We start from the raw sequence: 26,089 nt of genomic DNA, 5'->3' as shown, positions 1-26,089 counted from the left end.
CTAATAGTTATTAAGAATCTGTTAGATTATCGGAATTATATTTGTACTAAAATATAAAATCCACAAAATAGTAGTTTAGAATTTTTTATTCATTTACATTCAAAATTTTATGAATAATTGGTTTTGTAAATTAAAGAAATTTCATTGCTGAATAACTGTTTCACACTGTTGTTGTTTTACTGCGAATAAATGCAAATTTAAAAAAATTATTATTTGGAAGTGAGTCGTGTTTCAAAGATTTCACCTTTAACGCCGCAAAAGACAACGATGTTTTAAGCTGTATTTCATAACCATAAATGTTTAAAATGCTAAATACAATATTTTTTACTCATTTTGATCTATATTAATACTAAATAATGAGGATACGTTAAGAAATGAATCAATTGAGATAATAACAAGGTTCTCAATTATTCGTCAAAATAATTGAAATGGAAATAAAATTTGTATCATAAACTGTACTTTTTTTCCTTTTAAAAAATTATCATTATACGTTTCTCCTCACCCTAATGATTCGGTAATGTGATATCACTTGAAAATGTAGCATTTAATGAGTGAAGATTATTTAAATTTAAGTGCTTATATACTAAATGAAACAAATTCCACTTGCTTGACAATTAGTTTATTATAAAATGAATACATTTGGCAGACAACTGGAAAAAAAAATAATACAGCTGCAATAACGTTTAATACAAAAGTTTTGAAGACCATGTGGTACATGAGCTGCAACCTTTTTTTACCAAATATTTCGTAATTTATTTCTTTATCATAGACAAAAATTCAATCCTCTGTTAGATCTTTCACTGCTATCATATAATATATCTCACTTTGATCACTTTACCTAGAAAATTAAACAAATACTGACAAAATGAGCATACAAGATTAAAAATTTCGTTGAGCAAGCTTTTACGCCAGAATAAGACTTATATGAATATTCTTCTGTTAATCTTAACATTTTAATTTTTAAATAAATGTGATGCTTCTTAGATTGAACTAAGAAAAATTATTGTACACGTTTCACATCCTGACACTTTCCTCTAGAAAAATTTTATATGATTCTTATTTATTAAATAGATATCATTTAAAAATTTTACATTATTTAATTAAATGATTTCGACAGCATGATTTTTTTATTCTCTTTTCCATTTACTTTTTTTATTTATTATATATGTATTCGATTTAAATGGTTGCTGCTTGTTAAAAATTCATCCGATATTACTTTAAATTTGATACAACAATATAGTTTTAAATTAAACTTGAACTCCGAAAATTTATATATTATTTACTGGGAAATGCAAGCTCAGTATTGCTAATATACTGAGCGAAAGGATGAACTAGCGAAGGATGGAAAAATACATTGTGCATTGTCTTATCTGATTTCACAATGCTGATCTAGATTTCTCTGATTCAATTTATAATTTTAAAATAAAATAAAAATCAAATTTAGAAAAAATAAGTGTTCGGCAAAATCAGTAAGAGCAAGATATGCAGGGAATTAATTTAAGTATCAAAAAATGCATCCATTAGTTGTCCCAAATTATTATTTAAGTGAAAAAAAATGAAAAACGCTGTTGTAATCTGACAAATCACTGCTGAGGAAGGTGGGACTCAAGATACCAAACATGCTATCCAAGAAAGGATATGTAGTTGATTCTAATTCTCTGTAAGAAATTCCAGATTGAATTACGATGTGAAGTACCGGTACTTTGGGTGCCTCATCCATAAAATTCATTTTTCCGTAAAATCCATCATTAAACGTAAAATATTACGCTATCATTTTTGCAGTAATATTATTTTATTTGAGGTATTCAGTAGTTTTACGGTAATTATTACAATATATTAATTTCTTTTGTTCCGTAACATGCTCCGGTTAAAATGGATTTTATGGGGAAAAATATCGGCACCAAAAAATACCGGAAATGTTTTCCAAAATTCCTTAAAATGTTGCCTTATAATCACCCTTCATTTCAGGTTGCTTTCAAAACAGGTTTGGATGTTTTCCGTCTCGCTGTTCTCAGTAGTGATTCGTTAGATTTTGATCTCGTTTTTGCTTCTTCCTTGTTTACAAATAAACTTCGGTCCCCTAATATGTATACTTCTTTGATTTCATTTCTGATAATATATTTAACTATGTATATTATGAGTGGTAGCAGAGCATTTACTGCATAACACTGACAATAGTCTACGATATATACGTTGAAATTAATATAATAAATATACTCTTTAAATGGTGTAATAAATATGTCTTTGGGGGAAAACGTTATAACAATAAATATGCATTTCTCACCGAGCAAATGATATACAATTAAGTAATAGTTTAATAACTATGACCAAAAATGAAAGTTCCTGAAGTAAATTTTTAATACAGTTAGTTTTTTTTTTTCTCGTTATAAAATAATTTATATGTAAGATATGTTTTCTTTTCACATTAATTTCAGAGACATAAATTACACTATGGAACAATTTTTTTTTTCTGTTAAGGAGATTTTTTAACGGATTTTGAATAAAATCGCACTGCTAAATCCAAATCTGCAATCGGTTTCCCGCCCCAAGCTACAGTTTTTTTAAAAAAACTACATTCACAATCTATTTTTGTTGACATGTGTAAGTTTAAAAATGTTTTATAAAATAGTGAGTCACATAAATGTAGCAATACGCTTGTAGGGGATTTAAGGCACATCATCATGATTAAAATTACATAGGAACCCATGCCCAAAAATGCCGTCATACGCCGCTAGAGCACTCACCCAATTATGAACTGATTATCCGTGTGCTACTTTTTCGCCATAATAGGGAGGCGGTTTAAACGTGCTCGACGACATTTCCGAACATACAGTTTTAATCATGATTTTATGCAATTTTAATCTTGATAATAAGTTCTAACTACCCTAGAAGTTCGTTGTATTTTTAGGCGACCCCCTGCTATATATAACGTTTTTAAACTTGTACATTTAGACAAAAAGTAGTCTAAAAATTCCATTTAAAAAAATATCTCTAGCTTTAGGAGTAAAATTAATTTCAGATTTGAAAATCCTCACCCGAATTAGGTAAGATTCCCCAAACCCGTCAAACGAATTAGGTATTTTCATAAAAGCAATAAAAAAATTGCTTCCCAGTGTTATTAAACAAAATACTTCGTAGAGAATCGCCAAAAATTTCATTAAATGTTGTAATAATAAAGGACGTCCGAAAATCTCGTTCAAGATAATTGTAAAAAATTAATTTCAAATTATTTCTAGTTAAAGTTCTAATTTAGCTAAAAAAATATTAAAATAAAAAATGCTTGTAATATTTGTAACTTTTGAAGTTATTACTTAAACAAATATAATTTTTATTCTAATTTCATAATTTAAGTTTTTAAGTTTAGCCTTTTAAAACGCAATTATTAAAATTTCCGATTGAGGAGGAAAGTCATAAATTAAAGTAACATTTTGTAGCCAACAATGCTCGATCCTGCGGCATGAATTTAATTTGGCGACGTATTCAAAGTAAAAATTATAGTTTTTGATAAATCATGATTTATTATTTAAGTCGTGATTGATCAAATAGGTTTTATATTTGGTTTCAGAAAATAAAAAAACTATCTGTTTTGAAATGAGCCAATTAGCTTTAATTATGTTTCTTGTAAGTTTAAGTCTAGTTTATCACTTACTGCAGATTTCTTTGCCAGTGCATTGAGCGCAAAACCATCATAACTACGATGCAGATATGAAAAAGTTGGTTAAAATTTAACCAATGCCTTATTAGATACGAGAAATATTAACAATTATTACAGAATTCATAGTATGTTGTACAGGCGAGGCTTGCATTTTTCCCGTTTCAGATAAAACGCATTTTTCCATTTTTCATCATGGAAGATAGAATAATTTTTAATCAAATTGGATACTACTTTGGTTCCAAATTATTCATTTTGTAATCAAAAGAAGTTAAATTTTCTCTTCACAAACGATTTATTTCATGATTATAAATAAAAAAAGATACACTATTTTTAAGAAACCTAAATTGTTACTTGACCTAAAATAATTCCTTTTTTTCGTAAAAAAATAGTTAGAAAATAGTAATTAGTTTCTCAAATTTTAAGCTTATTCTTTAGTAATGTTATTACTATAATATAAATAAAACATGACTAAATACAACGTAATTAATACCTAGTTAGATACAAATTATTATTATTATGGCAGGCGTAGTTTGTTGCACAGTCGAAGAAAAAAAAATTTCTAGCAAAAAACGGGTACTTTCCTTTCAATATGGAAGCTGGAATAATTTTTGATCAAATTTATAAGAGTTAGTAGATAAAGAATAGTTCATTTTTTTATTCAAAAATGATTCGTTATTTTTATCGAACCTGAGTCGTATTTTGAACAAAAATTATTATGATTCTTTTTCTCATAAAATAAAATATGTACATGTAAAATATAGCTACTGCTTATTTCAGATTTTGAACTTACGCTTCAGTAAAGCTTACTTTTATGAGTCATTCTGGCGCTTCCTAAACCGCATATCATAGCTTACAGTAGGATACAGCTCATTGCAACATGAGTACTTTTTTGGTTCGGTAGAGGCCGTCATTGATTCCAAGATCCACTTAGGGTGTTGGTTGTAGAAACTTTCCCCATTCATAGCCTGAATAAAATATGAAGTTTTTGACAATTTCATAGAAAATGGTTGATGCAAGCAGAAATAAAAAGCATTTCTCTCATATCTATGCATTAAAAAACATCTAAGGTCTGGCTTCTTAGGACAAGCGCCTTATCTGGGCGTCAGCGGGACGTCAACGTCCCGTTGACGCCAACAAAATACTGGTTTGTTAGCTCAAGGCCTGGTTTCTTAGAACTAGCACCTTATTTGGGCGTCATCGGAAAGTTGACGTAGAGCTGACGCCATAAAAATACTTTTTTGTTAGCTCAGCGTGAGCAGTCGGCCCAACGCAGACATTATCTCTCATTGCGCATGCGTTAATAACGTAAACAAATATTTGTTTTGAATTTGTATTGATTTTGTTACTGTCGACCAGTGTTTTAGAGAACAAATAATGACTTTGTCCAAGAAAAAACACATTATAGCTGAGTTAAATGAAGAGTGCTATGTTTAATGAAGAAGCTATGTTTAATGTCAAAATCAAAATCTTGGCTGATTTCAATGCGCTGTTGGATGTTGTCCGCCATTGCTTCTGTGGTTAACGTCACGTTGTAATCCAACTGCAGTTGAGTTGGACGGCAATTGTAGTTCAAGATGAGCGTTCGGTGACGTATACTATCAAACTCACAAATTGACCAATCAGAGGTTAGCGTTGATTTCCAGCTGACGGCATCCTGTCCTAAGAAACCAGGCCTCTAGTAGTTCCACCTAAAATGTACTGTTTAAATGAAAATAGGGTGAAAAAATAAGGTAAACTCAAAGTTGAAGAGCTGAGTGGAAGACAGTTCAAAGTGACAAAATTTACATGTTTTCTCTATGCAAGAATGTTCAAAGTTGCAGAACTTGCATGCTTTCTATGTACGAGAAGATTCAAAGTGACAGAATTTAGATGTTACTTGCATGCAATAAGGCTTCAAGAGACAGAATAGAATTTGAATGTCTTCTGTATGTAAGAAGGTTTTTTGATACTTTCCGCGTGCAAAAAGGTTTCGAAGTGACATAGAATTTGAATGTCTGCTCTATGCAAGAAGGTTCAAAGCGACAGAATACAATTTGAATGTTTTCTGTATGCAAGTAGATTCAAAGTGACGAAATATGAATGCTTTTTGCAAGCAAAAGAATTAAAAGTGACAGAATTTGAATATTTTCTGTAAACAATAAGTTTCAAAGTGACAGAGTTTGAATGTTTTCTGTAAACAATAAATTTCAAAGTGACAGAGTTTGAATGTTTTCTTTGTGTTAGAAGATTCAAAGTAGCAGAATTTGATTGAATGGTTTTTGTCTGCAAGAGAGTTCTAAATACATTTTGCAAATATAATCAACATCAATATTAAAAAACTTCTCTTCTAGCTGAATATTAAGACTCTTAGACGAGAACAGCCTTAGCGTCAAACATAAACAAATCGTCCTGTATTGAAGTATTTTAATCCGAATACACTTTCTACATCTATATTTTGTTTGAAAATTTGTTAAAAGGCGAATTTCCTGTACGCATGTTGTATTGTAAATTCATTTCAGCTAGCAATTTTTGAAATCCGTCTAATGTAAATTTGGTACTCAAATAAATAAAAAAAAGCAATAAACAAAAAAAAAACAGTTTTACGATAGAAATATTAATTTTAATAGAAAATATTAATTACTATAATTTTTGCGTTCAATATTGTAAAATAATAATAATAATGCATTTACTTTTGTTAAAGGATCATCAATATAGTGATGTACGTCTAAGAGGCCGATGTGATACGTCCAAGATCCCAATTTTACGGTGCATTGAAAGGTGTCTTCAGTGACCTGATTTTCTGTTGGTTGGCATCTGCTCTTCACTGTGAAAATTGGCGACCATAAAACCGTACTATTATGATATATAATCACATTTGTTTGAGCTTTAGGAAACAACCCGTCGTCAGATACTCTAAAAATATACCAGTTCATTTATAACACAACTACATTATTTTAAAGCCATGGATCAAATTTTAGAATCTGACCGGTATTATTCTGATTATGAATTAAATTTAACAAATACATATTTAAATTTAAAATAATGTCATAAAAGCAGGTTTGAACGAATTTAAAAGCTTTGTAATCAACGCCCTTAATATATGTTTTTAGAAATCTTGCCAAATTAAATATTAGGGGTCGAAAAGTAATGTTTAAACGAGGAAGAAAAAAAAACACTAATCACGAATCAATTTTGAAGAAATCTTAATTGATATTTTTAAAATATATTTTATTGTGGGACCATATCGAGCACACGCGCACACACACGTATATATATATATATATATATATATATATATATATATATATATATATATATATATATATATATATATATATATATATATATATATATATATATATATATATATATGTAAAAGTAAGATTATAACTGATAGCTTATAGCTTTCAGAGTTTAGATTTATTTTACTAAGTAATAAAGTCAAATTTAAATGCAAAAAAAAATATTTTTAAGGGGGAATTTTTTTGGTATTGAATTTTTAATTTATTCTTTTAAAACATTTTTCATAAACAGAAAATAGATTACTTATTGACTGAATACCATATCACAAGCACCGAAGTACTAATTGCAATTATTTTTCATCGAATGTAAGACACCTAATTCGCAACATTTAAAAATTTCTACATTACTTTTTCTTTAAAAAAAAATTTCAGAGAACAAAAAATGCTACAAAAAAAATCTATCTGAATTTGTAATAACAATGAAAATAGCTACCATACGTTGTATAGAGGGAGATGTCAGGAGTCCAAATTAGGTCCATTGGAACTATGAGTCGATCAATGCCATATTCAGCAGCATCCCATGTAAGATATACATCCTCCCATCTCTAAATAAATGACAATAATATATAACTAAAATTATTTTCACATAATAAATACTTAAAATATTTATGTCGTCATTCTTTTTTCAATTATTCTAAAAACTTTATTCGATGCAATCCAAATATTATAGCCCAGATAGCATTTTAGGTATTTAAAACAAATTATGTCAGAAAAAAACTGTTCAGTAAATTTTTTTTATAAAACTCCCCTCAGTTACGAGGCAACACATAAGTGTCCGGTAAAGTTCTTCGATTTGCTTTGTGGATATCAAATTTTTCTTTCCAATATTTACTAAGCCTTGTGCAGGTTAATATACACGCTTTAATCTAATTTTAATTAGAATTCGCCGTAACAAGAATAATTGTTAATTAAAAAATACCAATCTTCATATCCATTTATCCATAAGCGAACATACTTTACTTTTATTTATATTCATATTGCTTGATTTGGTTTTATTGGTTTTTGAATGACCGGTTTTTTGCTTCCGCCTGCATATTTAAATTCTTGCAAATACAATTAAAGCTGCTTTCGTAAAATACTTAAATCTATACCTGCAATTTTTAATAACCATAAACTAAATAGCAGTCTTCCGTCTTGAAAATATATAACCTACACATTTTAAAATTATTTTAAAATTGCATTTTATTAATAATCATAGTAATGCTTGGTGCGGCAAAATGATTTACCATAATAATTTAACGGATGGATCCAACAATCAACATTTCACTGAGATCTATATTTGTCACATGCACGCTGTATGTGTGGCGTAACTACCACTACAAATGGATTCAAGTTAACATGTCTTATATACTAGTGATTTGTTATTTAGCATTTGTAGTGGTAGTTACGCCACATATGCACGTAACATGTAGGTTGTGCATGCATTATATCGATGCAATGGGGGGGGGTAACATCACATTAATCTAAGTCTCAAGTTTCTACAAATCCGTACATTTGGGTGGATTCGGATACTTTTAGTCAGACAGCATATTTCTCATACCTTAAAAATGATCACAGAAAAACCCACGTGAACATGTGTACACCCACTCACATTACCCTGCAATAATTGAAGGGACACCATCAATTTTTTTACATTCTTTTGAGCGTTGTGTATACATAAAAAGAAGGCATTGTAGCAACCTCTAGTCAGGTCATGTTTAATTTTTTTTTAAGAATTCATTACATGTATAAGAGTTTTGCAGTGACATAATAAAAATTTAAAAAAAGAAAAAAAAAAGATATTATGCAGCTATGCACAACCAATCACGAGAAAGATCCTCGTGTAAAAAATTGTAAAACCCCGCAAAAGATTTAAAAGTGGATCATTCTGAGAAAATTAATTTGTTTTATCATAACACGCATTTATAGTCTGTCTATGTAAAGAGCATCCCTCGATATTCGTCCGAAGCAATGGCGATGATTATGGTTAAGAGATTTAAATATTTAAGAAATGATGTTGGGCCAAATATTGACCCAGGTTAGCGAGAGAAAGAGAATAAAGGGAGAAAGAAACTTCCCTCTTTAAAAAGCATTTTTTTTCTCGATTCTATAGCAGCCAATGGCCTTCATTGTAGCGAGGGAAGTTATTTCTATAAACAAACTATATGTAGTTTTCTAATACTTACCATGGATAACCAAGAAACAAACTTCACTTGCCGATCTTTTATATCCTGAAAATTAAATGAAGTTACAATAATTTCCAGTTTTTTAAAGAATAAACTATTTTAACAACACACTTTATACACTGGAAAACAACTTTTTAAAGCACAAATTATGTAGTTTTCGAAGACCCTAATGTGCTGTCATAAATACCTACTTCAATATGTGTATTTATTACAGTACGGAATCAAATTTAGGGCCATAAACGCCATTCGTGGTCTTCAACTCAAATTCTTGACCATAAACGTTTTAAAAAGTGATAAATGTGGGATGTTCTCAGAAAACAATGAGTGATGGGTGGAAACGAGGGTCACATTCGAATTAAAGAGATCATTTTGCGTAAAAGTCAGCAATTTTTCGGCACAATGTCTCTTGTATTTTTTATTCCTTTAATGGTAGCTGAACCGTGATGTCTCAGTGATTAAGGTACTGATTGCCATTGTGAAGAATTGGGGTTCGATCCCCAGTGGCGGCTTGAAGCCCACTGAGCTTCAGATAGATGGTCTGTGCGCAGCTCTAACCACATTGCCGCAACTATGCTGTTGATGACGCAATTGTAGAGCCTTAACGACCATGACAACTTCTGGCTCGAAGCAGGCTGTAGCGGGAAGGCTTTTTATAATGAGAAAAGTACTTTGCTTAAAAACAATGTCGAGAAATTGAATTAAAATATACTTATGGATAGTTATATTAATATTATATTTGATTAAAAAAAACTCTTATAACCAAACTCTACAGAGAAAAACAATCGTTTCGGCAAAATTACAGAAAGTAAAATTTTAAGAAAAATAATTGAATGAATAAAAAGCAAGAAAATACGCAAAAAAATAAATCAATAAAAAGAAATTTCAAAAAATAATATTTTAAGAACAGTGGGTGGGCAAATTATTGAAAAGTATTATGAATTTTATTTACTAATTTATTTTTTTCATGATTAATTTCTTTTATTATAGTGCATATTTTTTTAACAGTTTTTCCGTTAAATTTATAAATTCATGGGTATTATTTTAATTGAATATGTTAGTCATTAATTTAAGAATTACAGATTCAATGGGAGGATTATTTTGGGGAGAATTACATAGAAGATTGGATTATATTAATTTAGGATATACAGATTGAATGATGATGTTAGGATTTATAGGTACTTTCTAGTTCCTAATTCGGAGCAAAGACGAACATAAAGCAAACATGGAGCATTATTATAAACGTTCTTCTACTTAAAAAATCAGATATCATATTCTAACCACACATTTCGATTGATTACTTATCATATTAAGATATCTCTATCGTCGCCATCTTGCATTTCATGTAAAATTTTTAACAAGCGTTTTCTCGATATTTTTCGGTTTTTAACAAACTTTAAATGATATTATTATACGGCAACAAAACACCGTTAGAAAATGAAAAATAAAAAAATCAATTCATAAGATTAGGAGAAATAGTATTCCTATGAATTTTTCCTCAAAATGTGAGAGCAGCAAAATTTTGTGATTAGTGCTTTTGAGTAAATAATTTAAAACTACATATTTGTCAGCCTTCAAATTGTTAAAAATTCAATTTTTGTTACAGTTTAAAAAGCCGATTTGGATGATGCTAAAACATTCTCATAGCATTAACAGCGTAAAAACAAAAATATTTATCAAAAATCTAAAAACAGACAATTGTATGCAAATTTAATACATTTAAAAAACAGTTGATTGCAGAATTGTATTGTCCTTATTTTTTCAGAAAAAAAATTAAACCAAAATCTATACGCTTTATGTTTCAACTGATTGGATGACGACCTTGTATTTTGCATACATGAGAAGGTACTGCCGAACAAAGTAAATATCTACCATTAGTTTTGTGAAGTTTAAATTAAAAGGAATGAAAGCATATTTAGATTTTTTTGCCCTACCAGTCTCCATCCCTTTGATATCTGAGTTTGGTCGGGAGAGGAAACGCCTCTTAGTGCAGAAAATATTTTTTAAGAAATTGTTAACTTATATCGGTTATGTGTGTTTAATAAAAAATAAGCTACGATAGTACAGTGGGTTAAGGTATTTTGCTGCCATTGTGTAAAATAGTTTCTTATCCCCGACGGTTTCTTGAAATCTATCCAGCCTCAGATGAATGAGCATAAGCATGGGCGCCCATAGGGGAGGGCCGAAGGGGCCCAGCCCCCCCCCCCTAGATCCCCAGATTTTCACTAGAGCCCAATCGAAATAGGACAAAATGAAATTTCGGCATTTCTGAAAAAAATGAACATAAAGCCTTTCGAATCAAAGTCCTTTTCAAGTTAACAAAATCCAAATTTTCTAAAGCAATTCAAGATCATGTTTGCTTTTGTTATCACTTGCTTGAAGGGCGCGCGGATGGGTCGATCTCTCTCTTTTCTGCGGCATTGAATTACTGCAAATAGGCATCAAATGATACCGGTGATTAGAGCTGTCATTCATCCGGGCCTACTCAAGAAGATCCCAGAGCCTACGGGGGATTCTTGGACATTGGGCAAGAACAGAAGTGCAAATCGTTGAGTCCCAGTGGCGTGCCAGCCGTGGGGGGGGGGTCAGTCGCCCTCTCTGAAATTTTAATGAGGGGGCAAATAATATGTTTCGCCCCTCCTGAAATTTGAACATTCGAGAAAATAAAATCAAGTAAAATTCCAATCAAAAAATAGTAAAAAAGTAAATTATTAGAAAAAAAAAAAACATTTTAAATTGAACTTTGAAGCTATTTTCCTCTGAAGTTAAAGTAACAGGTTATAATAAATATAAAGACAAGGATCTTTTTTTCAACTTAGAAGCTATTTTTCAAAAAGAAAACATTATTTTCCTCTGATATTTAATAAATGGGCAAATAATGCGTTTCGCCCCTTCTGAAATTTAGACATTCACAAATATGAAGTCAATTTAAATTAGTAAACTTAGAGGAAAAAAAGCCTTTTTTTCCCAACTAAATTGAGAGGGCGAGAGCTAAATTAATTTAATTTAATTGAGGGGGCGAATAATGCGGTTCGCCCCTTCTGAAATTTAGACATTCAAAAATAATGAAGTCAAATTATACATTAGTAAACTTAGAGGGAAAACAAACCTTATTTTTTTCAACTAAATTGAGGGGTCGAATTAATTAATTAATTTAATTTAATTGAGGGGCGAATGATGTGCTTCGCCCCTTCTAAAATTAGCCATTCGTGAAGATAAAGTTAGGTTGGTAGTTTTAGAAAAAAAGGAACTTTTTTAAATTTAAAAAAAAACAAAACATTATTTTCTTTTGATATTTAATTGAGGGAGCGGATAGTGTGCTTAGCCCCTTTTGAAATTTAGACATTAGTGACTATGAGGTCAAGTTAAAAAAAAAAAAAAGGAACCATTTCTTTTTCTACTTTAAAATTATTTTCGAAATCAAAATTTTTATTTTACAGAGACTTTAAGTTGAGGGGGTGAACAATGTGCCATTCGTGAAAATAAAGTTAAGTTAAATGGGTAATTTTAGAAAAAAAAAACTTTTTTTCAACTTCAAAGTTGTTTTTTTTTTAAAAAAGAAAACACTATTTATTCTGAAATTTAATTGAGGGGGCGAATAGTGTGCTTAGCCCCTTATGAAATTTAGACATTCATGAGAATGAAGCCAAATTAAATTGGTAACTTTTTAAAAAGTCTTATTTTTTTCTACTGTGAAACTATTTTTAAAATATAAAATTTCATTTTCCTCTGAAATTTAATTGAAGGGCGGCGAATAATATGCTTCGCTCCTTCTGAAATTTAGCCATTCGTTAAAATAATGTCAAGTTAAATTGATAACTTTAGAAAAAAAAAACATTTTTTCTACTTTTAAGTCATTTTCGAAATCAAAAACTTTATTTAGTAGTGAATTTAAATTAAAGGGACGAATAATGTGCTTCGCCCTTTCTGAAATTTAGCAATTCGTGAAAATAAAGTTAAGTTAAATTGGTAATTTTAGAAAAAAGTACTATTTATTTCTACTTTAAAGCAATCTTCAAAAGCAAAAATTTTATTGAAGGGCGAATAGCGTCTTTTGCCCCTTCTGAAATTTAGACATTCGTGAAAATAAAATTCAGTTTAATTGGTAATTTTAGAAAAAAGAAACTGTTTTTTTCTTAAGACAAAGACTTCTTTTTACATATGATAACTTTCTATATACGTAATTAAACGAGAAAAAAAACAATTTTAAAAACAAAATACTTCTTAAAAACGCATTGCATATAAAATATATTAAATGTTTAGAAAACTGAAATAATTTCATTTCTTTTACCCTTCCCTGGAAAGAGTAATAAAATGCATCCTCCCACTGATAAAAATTGGTTTCAAAGACTCCCTTGACTTTCAAGAATTTCCTTTTTCCCCCTTTTCTACTTTTTTAAATTTACTAGTTTATTTTTTTCTTATATGATAACCATTATATGTGATTGATTATGTAGAGCAGAATTCAAACACCAAATCCGTTACACATTTTCTCTCTCTTTTTCCCTCTCTCATGTCAAATAAATAATTTGAAAAAACCTTCATAGACCAACTATAATTTGCATAAATAATGATAATTTTTATCTTAATACAAAAAAAGTAACTACCATTTACATTTTTAGCAATAAAAATGCAACAAAAAAAATTATTCTTAAAAAAAGCTTCGTTAAAAATTTCTATAATATTTTATTATTTTCAGTAATAAAAACTTTAATTAAACAAAACATATATTTCTAAGAATGGGGCAATTTATTTCCGTAGCATTGGTGAGAAAAAAATTTCAGCGTAATTTTTGTAGTTTTTTTTTAATCGTGATTTTATAGGATGGTCAAATTGTGTTAATAACTTTGTGCTAAGTAACATAGTAGAAGCTTTTTTCATGAATAATTTTTTTAAATTTAAAGTATTAATTTTTTTAAATTTTAATGCTGAAATTATAAATACTGCTGATAGAGGATAAAAAATTGATCCGATCAATACTGTTTTAATTTAACATTTCTTAAAAATGTGAATATTTCTCTTTGATAATATATTGAATATTTAAATATTTTTATTTTCCGTTTCCAATTTCGATTTAAATCCTGATAAATAAAACTGGAACAAGATGAGAAAAACCTTACACATAAAACTGCTTAAATTTTATTTTTCCACATTTTTTTAAAAAATTTTATTGTTCTCTTTAAAAATCCGAAAGCAAATAATATTCATTGTCAAGACAAATCATTAAAAAAAGATTTTTTACGTAGGAAGAAAGTCGTATGACGTTTTTCTCTGGTATGATATTTGCTTTGGAATTTCAAATAAATAAATAAATAAATAGTCCTGTGTCAGGATTGTTTGTCATATATAATTGCATGATGACGTGAATATATATGTTCTGATCAGATACACGTCATTCTAATCAGAAGTTTCAATTGGCAAAATATTCAAAAATGAATCTTTTTTAAAATATAGCTATATTTTTAGGACTGGATAGGAAATATAGCTATATTTTTGGGACACACTAAAGTAACGCAATTTTATTTTTCCCTCGATGTTAAAGATACAACTGCCGAATACTTTTTTAATTGTGACTTTTTAAAAGATAGCATATGCGATACATAAAACCCTAAAATTTTATCCAATTTCTATAACACGTGTTGAAAATTTTAGATTTGAAACCAATAAGTGATTTCATTTTTTATAACAATATATTAAACGGATTCAAGAAGTTTTAAAAACTTGAAACTTCATGACTTGCGTTATAATTACCTTTTTGACTAACGATACTTTATTAAAGACTTTTTTATGATTATTTATTTAATTTTAAGTTTGAAGCTTTCATTGCAAGTGATATATGCGCCAGTTATAAAAGTTTAATATCAATATAACAATTCAGATACTTACTGAAATTGTCTGAAAAATTAAGTTAAAAAATAATTATAAGTAATAACTTTATAAATTAAATCAGCTCCAAATGTTATTCTTTTTTAATTATTATTTTATCTCATACGTCATATGGTAACCAGATTATATATCGACAGAGATATACTTTCATCAAAGTCTTGGTTTTAAATTAAATCCATTTTTTGATGTTATAAAACCTTCGAAATACAATTTTCAGTATGTATCTGACTTGTTAATTCCATTATACTTGGCTTTCTGTATACCGTATAATAATAATAATCTGAATCAAAATATTTTTGTTTTATTTGATGGACTATATCCATAATAGCTTCGTTTAATTTTTTTTTTTTTTTTGATAGACAATATCAATAGAACTCTTTTGGTGTTAAGATTGTTGTTTTTATCATCAATTAACATAAATAACGCATCATAACATAAGTATGCATCAAGGAAAAAAAATTTATAATTTCTTTTAAGATTTCGACTGAAAGAGAAAAAAGAAGTCCCTGGGCAAACTAAAAATTAGGAGCCATCGTCGATTTTATAGCTAATACATTTAGTGTAAATTTCTGTTCTAATAATTAGTTTTCTGGATCGCTCGAAATGAAAATCCTCGCCTTAAGTTCCGATTATTCATGTGATTTCCTGACAATTTTGAGGAATCTTAATTAAGAGAATATAAATTGTAACAATAGTTCATTTCGAAGAAGCAAACAAAAATTCATAGCCGACATTTACACCCAATTCTTAAAAAAAAGTTTAAAACATTGTTCAGTTATATAATCGCATCGCATTTTTTACTAAAAGTGATAAAAGCAGAGATAAAAGAATTTTTACATTCTAATTGGTCAGTTAAATGTTAAAATTTACGGAATATGTACAGAAGCGGCTAAAACGCACCAAACACAAATTATTATTTCGTTCAAGAATAAACGTTATTAGAGAGCTCTTTCGCGTAATATCTCGCACGCACTTTTAATTTGTGATTCTGTGCAGTGCACTTCAAATAATCTCGATTCGCGTTATTTATTTAAGTGAACGAGCGAGAGGCTAAAGCTTTCTATTTTATACCAAAATCGAACAATGTATTGAGCAAATAAATAAATAATATAAGCAAATAAATAAACAAAGCTCTTAGATCAAACTCGGATTTTCGCAGGACTCAACTTGAATGGCTCGAGAGCCTAACTTTTAGTATGCGAAATAATTAGAGTAGTGTAAAAGTAGACGGTATTAAGAGTCAAGAAATTTTCCCCACAAAAACGTTTTGAATAAACATTTTTCTTTCAACGTATATAGATTTCTTAAAATAATGGGGATAGCCGCAATCTGGAAAAAAAATGGTCCCAACAATTTAGTCAGAGCCTTCTCATGTTTGCGATTTGTAATTTTCAATTATTAACAGGGCGATTCTAAGGTTGCTAGATAATCTTTTAATTTATTCCTTATTTTGTGCGTCAGACACAGTTTAATGCATTTTTTGTCAGTATACATGGCGTAGTAATTTGATTTTTGTCTGACTTGATTTACTTTCTATATTTAGTCAGGTATTATAGAAATGCATTTTCCTTACATTTTAATTTTCAAACTTCGTAGTTTACTTTAATTTTTTGTTAGTTATTTTTTAAAATATTATTTTCTTCGGATTTTTTTCTCTATAATAATTTTTATTCTTCAGTCCTTGTTATTTTTCAAATATTTTTAAGCTAAATGGGACTTTTTGTTTTTGTTCTGTTTATTTTTGTTTACTCATTAATAAAATAATAAGTCTTCATAAAAACTATGTAATAAATTTTGAAAGTACCACAAATCTTTCAGATTTATTATTTTATTAATTGTAAATATTTTTTTCGATTTCATTTTTATCGGATTTTAGCTTTTGCGTTGCTTATGTTTATGATATTTTTCTTAATTGTCTTCTCTATATTTTGTTATAATAACTTAAATTCTTTAAATATATTTCATTTAATTTATACTTGAAGTTTTTTTAAATATTTTAAAAGTATATAACATATAATTTCCCAATATCATTAGGTTTTTCAAAAGATCTATCCAGCTATCCATTTTTGTTTTGAATAGCTATAATTCGAAAAATAATATTACATTGTTCAGTTTAAAAAAAACAATAACCATGTAACCTCAAATATACAATAGAATTTTGGTTATAATTTTACAATTAATTAATGAAAATTCCTTCATTTGTTTTAGTTTTTTCATTCCTTTTCCTTTACCGTGAAAATTTAATTAATATGATAAAGTTAATTCTACTTCGTTGAATTACAGCATATATGTCTTAAATTGTATATTTTCTTTTTCTTTGAATATATTTACAATTTTTACCTTGGAATAAACCAGAAAAATCAGAAGATTTCTTTAAAATTCAAAGTAATTTTTAAATAAGATTTAATTTGAGAAACCAATCTATTTTACGTCCTTCATTTGTTGCAATTTTTATACAACTTGTGCTTTATCATTAAAATTAAATTAATATGATAAAGTTAATTCTCCTTTTTTGTATACTGAAAATTTATATTCATGATTAAATTAAAATCTATGCCAGAATCAAAATGTAAATCACAAATTACTTTTGATTCAATATGTTTTTGAGAAGCGAAAAACCACATTATGTCATCATGATTAACCCTTTCTAAGGCCGTGGTAAGTATAATTTCTCCCAATTTTTAAAGTCCATGGGGAACTGTTTTACCAATTTTAATTTAGGTTTCCATTTGTTAATAATTTCAGCTTTCTTGCAGTGCGTTTGAATAAAATTGGTTACCATTTGTTAGTTTAAGAAAACGTATATAAGTTATAAAATACATAATTCCTTCTGAAGTTTGTAGTATTCATAAAATTTATTTTATAAATAACTAAAAGTAAAACTCAATAAGTTTCAAATAGGTCAAGATAAATATACTTACCAAAAAATAATAATAATATTAAAATTTAGATTAATTTTTTATAAGCTAAATGGGTTATTCTTTCTTGTATCAATTACTATTCTTATATCAATTTCAATTCCAAAAATACTTTAATTTACCTTTACTAGAAATAAATGGCTCATTAAAGGGTTAATATGTATCTATAAAATGTCCTGCTCAGCATTAATGAATTTAAAGGAGTAAAATGACAAAATTAATTAATTAAATTTTAATACACTTTTTTTAAAATTTGTTTCCGATTGATAAATCATTTTTCGTTATCTAATTTGTTGGTGTGAATGTAATAGTTAAATCATAGTCGTCCTAAGCAATGGAAATAATAATAAATAATTAAAATTAGATAAATTACAATATTAAAATACTACAACTTATTTTAAAATACTAGATCGGACAAAGTTTATGACTTAGAATTGGCTTGTCCCCCCAGTCAAGAAGAAGTTGGCACGCCACTGATGAGTCCACAGGACGACTGTTTGCGTCTCGGCTTTGCTTGTGATTCTGACTGTCTCTGTGTGATATTATATCGGAATTTCTTAATACTAGTGAAAGGTAAGTTCTATTTTATTCGTTTTATTTTACTCAAATTTAAAAGAAGAAAATAATTCCTTTATGCATATTTTTCGTAATGTAGCTCCGTTCAAACTGTGGACCTTTGACTAATTTTAGTGACTCTTGCCCTTCCTATTAAAAATATAAAGAAATGTTATTTAAAATAATATTGAAACCAAAAGCCTCCTAAAACATTTAAGTAACTCTCTAAAAATGTTTCTGCAATTTTCTATATGTTTTTTTTTCTCTTCAATTAACTGATGTCTTGAATGACACATTTTTGAAACCAAACTGTTCAGTTTTTTAATAGAAAGAAATTTATGGATTTAGAGTTTTGATTTTTATTCTCAATATTTAAATTTTTAATTGAAATTTTTAGTCGTTAAACTTTATTGTTTTTTTTAATATTTTGTTTTGACTATATATATAATCGTACCTTCGAAGTAGTTTTAATTTCTAAAATGACATGGTTTGAATCAAAACTGTTTTCATAAGTAAAGTTTATAAATTTCTTTACAAAAAGAATGATGAATATATTTTAACACTTTTTCAAAGTTTCTTTGTTATTTCGAAATTCTTTTTTGGCAAAAAACATATTATTATTCAAACTAAACTAAATCTTTTCGAAGAAAAAAACAATCTTTTTAAAAGTATTCTATCCAAGTGATTTTATTATTTGTTTTTTGTATGTGAATTTGAACGGAAGCAAAGGCGCCAGTAATACTGAAATATAAATAAGGCAAGATGATAATTATAGTAAAAACAAAAACGCGGAAATTATTTTTATTTGTGGAATATACGCAGATGAGTTTCTGTTATCACCCCTGAAATAACCCACAAAATATCGACGATTTTTTTAACCCTTTAAAATTTGTATGCGTAAGAGCGGACAATGATTAGAAAACCCAAAAATTTTGACTCGTAAAATAAAAAAAATAATGAGAAAGTGCGATTTTATTTAGTTTCAATGCTTTAGATTAGATGGTATTCAAGATTTTTGCAATTACTCGTACAAATTTATTTTTGAAATTTTTAAAATGCAGATTAGATTTGTAACATTTTGTGCTGAAGGAAATGTCTAAACGGTATGATAATGTTAAGAGTTATTATTAGTATGAACAATTTTCAGGCGATTTTCTTAGGTTTTTTTTTTAGATTTTTCTATACAAGAATTTTACAAATTTGTAAAATTCTTCGAATCGCTCTAAAGTTGTTATATTTGTCTTAATGTTATAAGTAATTTCCTTGAATATAAGGCAAATGTTGATATTTGCCTTGATGCATCTTAGTAATTTTATAATTCTAACGAGCTATATAAATTAAGAAGTTTTCCTTTTTTCAGAAAATTATGGATATACGAAAGTTCTTTACCCCGCAAAACGAAAGACCAGCAAAAAGGGTTAGATTAGAAGAAAACAATCCCCCTCAAGAAATTTCGGCTGACATAGATGCTCTACCCAAAGTTCAAACAACTGATTTGATTCAACAGCCGTCCACATCAGGAAGTGTGTCCACGCCGGAGAATATTACAGAAAAATTTGACTTGGGACAATACATAGATAAATCAATAGTATCAGATAGCGAAAGATATGATTTACTAACGAACCAACAAGTGAAATATTTGGATTATGATTTTAAGAAAGACGTTCCTGAAACTAAGAAGCATAAACGATATTTTCAGAAAAGTTGGCTAACTGTTTATTCATGGTTAGTTTATTCTCCTGAACTGAAAGGTGGGTTATGCAAACATTGCGTTCTTTTCAAAAAAAGTTTGAAAAGAGGATTGTTTGGTGCGTTTATAACCAAAGCACAAAAGGATTACAAACATTTTCACGAGGACGCTAGAGCCCACTCAAAGTCTCAGTGGCATATTAATGCTGTAACCGATTCGAAAAACTTTTGTGATGCTGCAGAAATGAAGTTCAAAACTGTATTAGAACAGTTAGATTCTGCTGCATCACAACTAATCCAGGCTAATAGATTAAAACTAGAATCTATTTTAAAAACAATAGTGTTTTGCGGATCCCATAACATACCTTTTCGTGGAAAACTCTCTCATGAAGGAAACTTTGAAGATCTTCTACGTTTTCGTATTGATGCCGGGGATAAGACTCTTGAAAATCACCTCAAATCTCATTCCGGGAAAGCAAAATATACTTCTCACAGAATACAAAATGAATTGATTAGTATTTGTGGTTCAATTATACGAGATCAGATACTGCAGGAGATAAAAAGTTGTCAAGCATTTTCTTTGTTAGTTGATGAAACTGCCGATATCAGCGGTAAAGAGCAGTTGTCTTTGGGGATCAGATACGTGACAGAAAATTAAATTGGCTTTACTGTAAAAGAAGAATTCATGGGTTTTACGGAGCTGGAAAAACTCGATGCGGAAAGTATAACCAACACCATTTTGCTATTTTGTGAGAAATTAGGGCTGGACATGTCCAAGTTAATTGGATTAGGGTTTGATGGCTGCGCCACAATGGCCGGAAAGGATACTGGCGTGCAACAAAGGATACGACAGAAATATCCTAAAGCTATATTCTTTCACTGTGCTTCTCACAGACTAAATTTAGTTGTCAATGACTTGAGTAACCTCGCCGAGGTACGAAACACCATAGGTACAATAAAAACGGTCATTAAATTTTTTAGGAAAGTGTTATACGGAGGAAAAAAGCACCGAATATTCCAATGTTGTGTGAGACAAGATGGACTGAAAAATACAAATGTATTAAACAATTCTCCAAACATTTTTCAACCTTAAAAGAATCTTTAAGCTCTTTAAGTTTTGATGAAGAAGTTAATCAAGAAACAAGATCCCAAGCTCATCAGTTAGACTTAGCAACTTCTTCCGTAATTTTCGTAATATGTTTAACAATTATTTCTAGATATTCATCATATTTGGAACCAGAAGTCAATAAAATGCAATCAGTTGATTGTGACCTTTATGCAGTACATAGGTATATAAAAAATGATTTGCTGGAAGTTTTTAAAAAACATAGGGCTGAAGCAGACGAGGAATTTGATAAAATTTTTGAAGATGCAGAAAAAACATGTAATGAAATTGATGTGGAAATCAAAATGCCCAGAATAAATAAAAAGCAAATTCGCAGGTCAAATATTCCAGCAACTACACCGTTGGAATATTATAGAAAATCTCTTTTCATTCCTTATTTGGATTCTCTTATAATATCCCTTGAAACTAGGTTTTCAGAGTCTAATCAGATTCCAATTAAAGGAATGCATTTTCATCCGAATGTGCTTAAACACACTAACAAAGAAACATTTTTTGAAACTGTGAAAGACCTTTCAAAGTTTTATAATAATGAGGATTTGGAAAACGAAGCTAGAGTCTGGTTTGACATTTGGCGAAACAAGGAGTTTCACGGGACTTTGTTTGAAAGTCTGTCGGAAACAGAATTTTTTCCATCTATCAAAAATATTTTAATATACTATTTAACAATACCTCCAACAACTTGTACGGTAGAGAGGTCATTTAGCACTCTGAGGCGAGTCAAAACATGGCTAAGAAGTACCATGACTCAAGAACGTTTAAGTAGTTTATGTTTATTGAATGTTCACAAGGATAGAATAAAGGATGTAAATTTAGTTAAATTAGCTATTGATAAGTTTTCAAAAAGCAAAAGAAATGTTCAATTTGCATTTTCAGAAAAAGTTCTGCAATCGAACTGTTGATTAAATTCCATTTCTTTCTGCAATATATTTGTAAATAATGATAACATACTCTTTGTGATAAAAAAAAAGCTAGAAATAAAAAATTTTATTTAATAATTTTTTGTAAAGTTATTTGCTTTTGATCGTAGTAGCATAACATATGATGTAGAACCGAAGAACGTTTCATGCAAGTTTTGAAATTTCGAAATTTGTACTATGCTGTTCAATTGAAATATTATTTTAACTAATCAAGCAGTATTTAATGTTTATATTTATTTTATTTCTAGGTCATTGATAAATGTTGTGAATTTTGGTCTAGATTCCCTGTGAAACACTCGTTTTATACCCCCGATTGAAGATTATATCACTAATAATGTTGTTAAATTATAACTCTTTGATAAGTTTTTACATTATCCATTTAGTGTATTTAAAAAGTTACAACCAATGTGTTATTGTAATTAATAATGAAACATATGCGTATTTGATTAATCATGTATAATTAAAAGCGAAATTAATTAATTATTAAATTAATTTTAATTAATTACAGCGAATTAAATTAAAAATATTTAAACAGATAAAATTTCCTTTCATTAATTTTTTTAATTCATTAAGCTATTTGTCGTTTTCTTTCATGAGCCCCCCCCCCCTAAATTCAAACATATGGGCGCCCCTGAGCATAAGCATATCTAAAATGTAAACACAGACTATATTTTTCTTTTAAACAAACGTTGGGCATCCACCCAATTTCAGTTTTGTTGTTATCAAAGAACTCCATAGATTTGTAATTTTTAGCCCAATCCAGAAGAGAAGAAGACACGTGGATCAAGCATTCCGGCAAGCTAGTCTCACTTTTTGATGAAACTCACCCGCATTTGCGTTACATGAACAGGAAAATGACGAGGAGATTCTAACAATAACTAAGCAAATAACCCGTCTTCCGCAGGAGATATTTGACATCAGCACTGCGGTCGGTGCAACCAGAGAGCTGAATTTGAATGAACATTGCCATTGCTGGGATTCGAATCTGAAATGCCACATTGGTCGACAAACGTTTATCTCTAAGCTGTTCTCGATATTGCCAATAACGTGCCGTTGGCCTCGTATTTGCGGAGTCAACCACTGGACGACATAATAAGTGTTGTTTATTTTAATTGCTAGACTAGTAGCTAATATTTAAAAGTTTTAACTTATCACGTCACGCAATCCAATTGTTAAAATAAATCGTTAACTGACCATGTCACGCAATCCAATTTTTAAAATAAATTGTTAACTTACCACGTCACGCAATCCAATTTTTAAAATAAATTGTTAACTGACCACGTCACGCAATCCAATTTTTAAAATAAATTGTTAACTTACCACGTCACGCAATCCAATTTTTAAAATAAATTGTTAACTTACCACGTCACGCAATCCAGCTGGATGTAGATTAATTCTAACTGGTATTGTATCTGTTGTTTTTCTCACAGGTCTCACCAATTTATCATAGTTCTCGAATAAAAATCGTCTTAAGTCTGACTCCGAATTTTCAACTCCTGAGGTTAAAAATCAAAAAGAAGGAAATTTAAATATTCAATATTGATGTTAAAATAATATCTAAAAAAAGCCTGAAGTCATATTTTCAGATTGTGAAAGGGATCGTGTTTTGTTAAAATTACTACAATTTTCCTGAGGGCAATGTCTTATTTCCTGTATTGTATTCCTGTTTTCCTGTATTTCCTGTATTTCCTTATTCCGTATGTCCTGTATTGTACAGATATCAAAAGGAAATTGTACAGTTATGTGAAGCACATATCTGGAAACATTAATATGGCTAACGTTTTATTTAAAACTCTCACCCATAGAAAAAATTTAACTTTTCACACTATATTACCTCAAGCCCTGCATGTCTTATTCTCAGTATACATAGAAGAGCATTTCAATTTTGAAATTAATTGTTAAGACATTGAATCGTATTTGCGATTAACACGTTAATTTAACACAATTTTAGTTTTTTGTAGTATGTTGCTTTTCTGTATGAAGATAAATCATTGTAAACGTTTTTATATTTTTAAATTTATACTATATCACATTTAACACTTTGAGAAATGAATATCTTATCTATCTATTTATATCTATATATATATATATATATATATATATATATATATATATATATATATATATATATATATATATATATATATATATATATATATATATATATATATATATATATATATATAATATATATATATATATATATATATATATATATATATATATATATATATATATATATATATATATATATATATATATATATATATATATATATATATATATATATATATATATATATATATATATATAATATATAATATATATATATATATATATATATATATATATATATATATATATATATATATATATATATATATATATATATATATATATATATATATATATATATATATATATATATATATATATATATATATATATTTCTCTTACGTGGTACCTTAAACTCAGGTATTTCTCTATCGATTGGCAGATATTGTTCATTTTGTTAGGTTGTCTTAAGTAATAATGTAAGTGGTGTTAGTTAGTTCTACGTTAAGTTTCTCTTTAGAATAATAATTATTTATATTTTCTTTTTCTTTCTAAAACTGAGCAGTAATTTTCTGACATAAACGGTGCTTTGGCGGGACATACTGTCATATCAGTTAATAGTGACGGAGCCTGGCTTTTTCAAGCAATAGCATATGCATAAAACGACACTTAAGTCATGGATCAAGGGGTGCGTGAGGGGATAGTACAGCACGTAATGGAGCATTAGGATGAGCAGAGATGGAAATAATTTCAATACTTCTGTTACCTACTATGCTGAAATGTTCCGAACTCATACTTCTGGTGATTTGTGTAATTTAATAGGTGATGGACATATTTAAATTGTTAAATTGAATACATAAAGAACTTATCGAAAATATCGTGGTCATCTCTTGGAAATAGTTAAAATTGAAATCAAAGCGCTTTCATGCGGGTAAAGCCGCGGGCAGCGGCTAGACGGTAAAAAAAATTGTTAATATATTGCTTAAAACTAATTAGGGTTGGAGAATTAGAGTATTCAAATACAGTTGCAGAGTGCATTTGACTTTATTACCATTAAAGTCTATATGGTGCATATGATAATTTTGAAAATGACCAAGCTGATCGACAAAGACGGCTAATTCTTTATATATATCGCCGTAGCTTATAAGTACAACAATAAACATTTCAACTTTTTTAAAGGCATTTTAGTTTCAAAACTCTTCAAAATATGAAAAAATACAATTTAAATGTTGCTGTTAAATTGTTACAGAATTAAATAGAAAAATTACAGCTTTTAATACAGAATAATTAAGAAATTAAGATTGGAAAATTCTTTAAAACTTACCATTAACTTTGGAAATGAAAAAAAGGAAGACAAACGATACGAAAAATTTGAATATTCCAGACATCATGTAACTCTTCTGAAAGTGAACTTAATTCACTTAATTCCTAGAAAGGAAAAACCTCCTCTTATAATATAACAAGTTATTTATATCTACCCTATTAACGCAATTTTTGAAGATTCTAGTAAAGATAATTTTTTAATTGATTAAATAACCTATTAGTTTGAAAACTACTTAAGATATGGACAAAAATATTGAAAGATGGTATCAATTTTATTTTTCACCTGATTGCCTGACATCCTTCCAGAAAACGATCTTCTGAGGTTATCGGTCACTTCAGATTTTTAACGATAACATTTTTGTATTATCGAAAATATCAATAGTAACTTAGTTACTTATTATTTGAAATAAAAGATGGCTACGCCACGCGCTGAAGTGACATGAGGTAACATTGCGACACAGACGCGAAAAACTAGCCATTCTTTCAAAATAGAACAGCCACGCGCAGAAGCTGAAAAGCAAC

At 28.7% G+C, this 26,089-nt stretch overlaps 1 protein-coding gene across 1 annotated transcript; it reads right to left on the bottom strand.

Annotated features, from left to right (window-relative positions):
- Positions 1-603: 603 nt before the first annotated feature.
- On the bottom strand, positions 604-26,089 carry LOC107457090 (neuronal acetylcholine receptor subunit alpha-9). Its single transcript, XM_087168131.1, has 7 exons — positions 25,569-26,089; positions 23,552-23,685; positions 9,102-9,146; positions 7,375-7,481; positions 6,325-6,547; positions 4,463-4,620; positions 604-838 (listed from the first exon to the last, which is right to left on the bottom strand). Exons 1-6 carry the CDS (start codon positions 25,633-25,635, stop codon positions 4,465-4,467), a joined length of 732 nt encoding a protein of 243 aa, XP_087024257.1. The 5' UTR covers positions 25,636-26,089; the 3' UTR covers positions 604-838; positions 4,463-4,464.

This window comes from Parasteatoda tepidariorum, chromosome 7 (assembly GCF_982258835.1).
Source record: "Parasteatoda tepidariorum strain Cologne lab strain chromosome 7, Ptep-v5.0, whole genome shotgun sequence".
Classification (NCBI taxonomy): domain Eukaryota; kingdom Metazoa; phylum Arthropoda; class Arachnida; order Araneae; family Theridiidae; genus Parasteatoda; species Parasteatoda tepidariorum.
The sequence above is the reverse complement of the archived record's forward strand: the minus strand, read 5'-3'. Positions and strand labels throughout refer to the sequence as shown.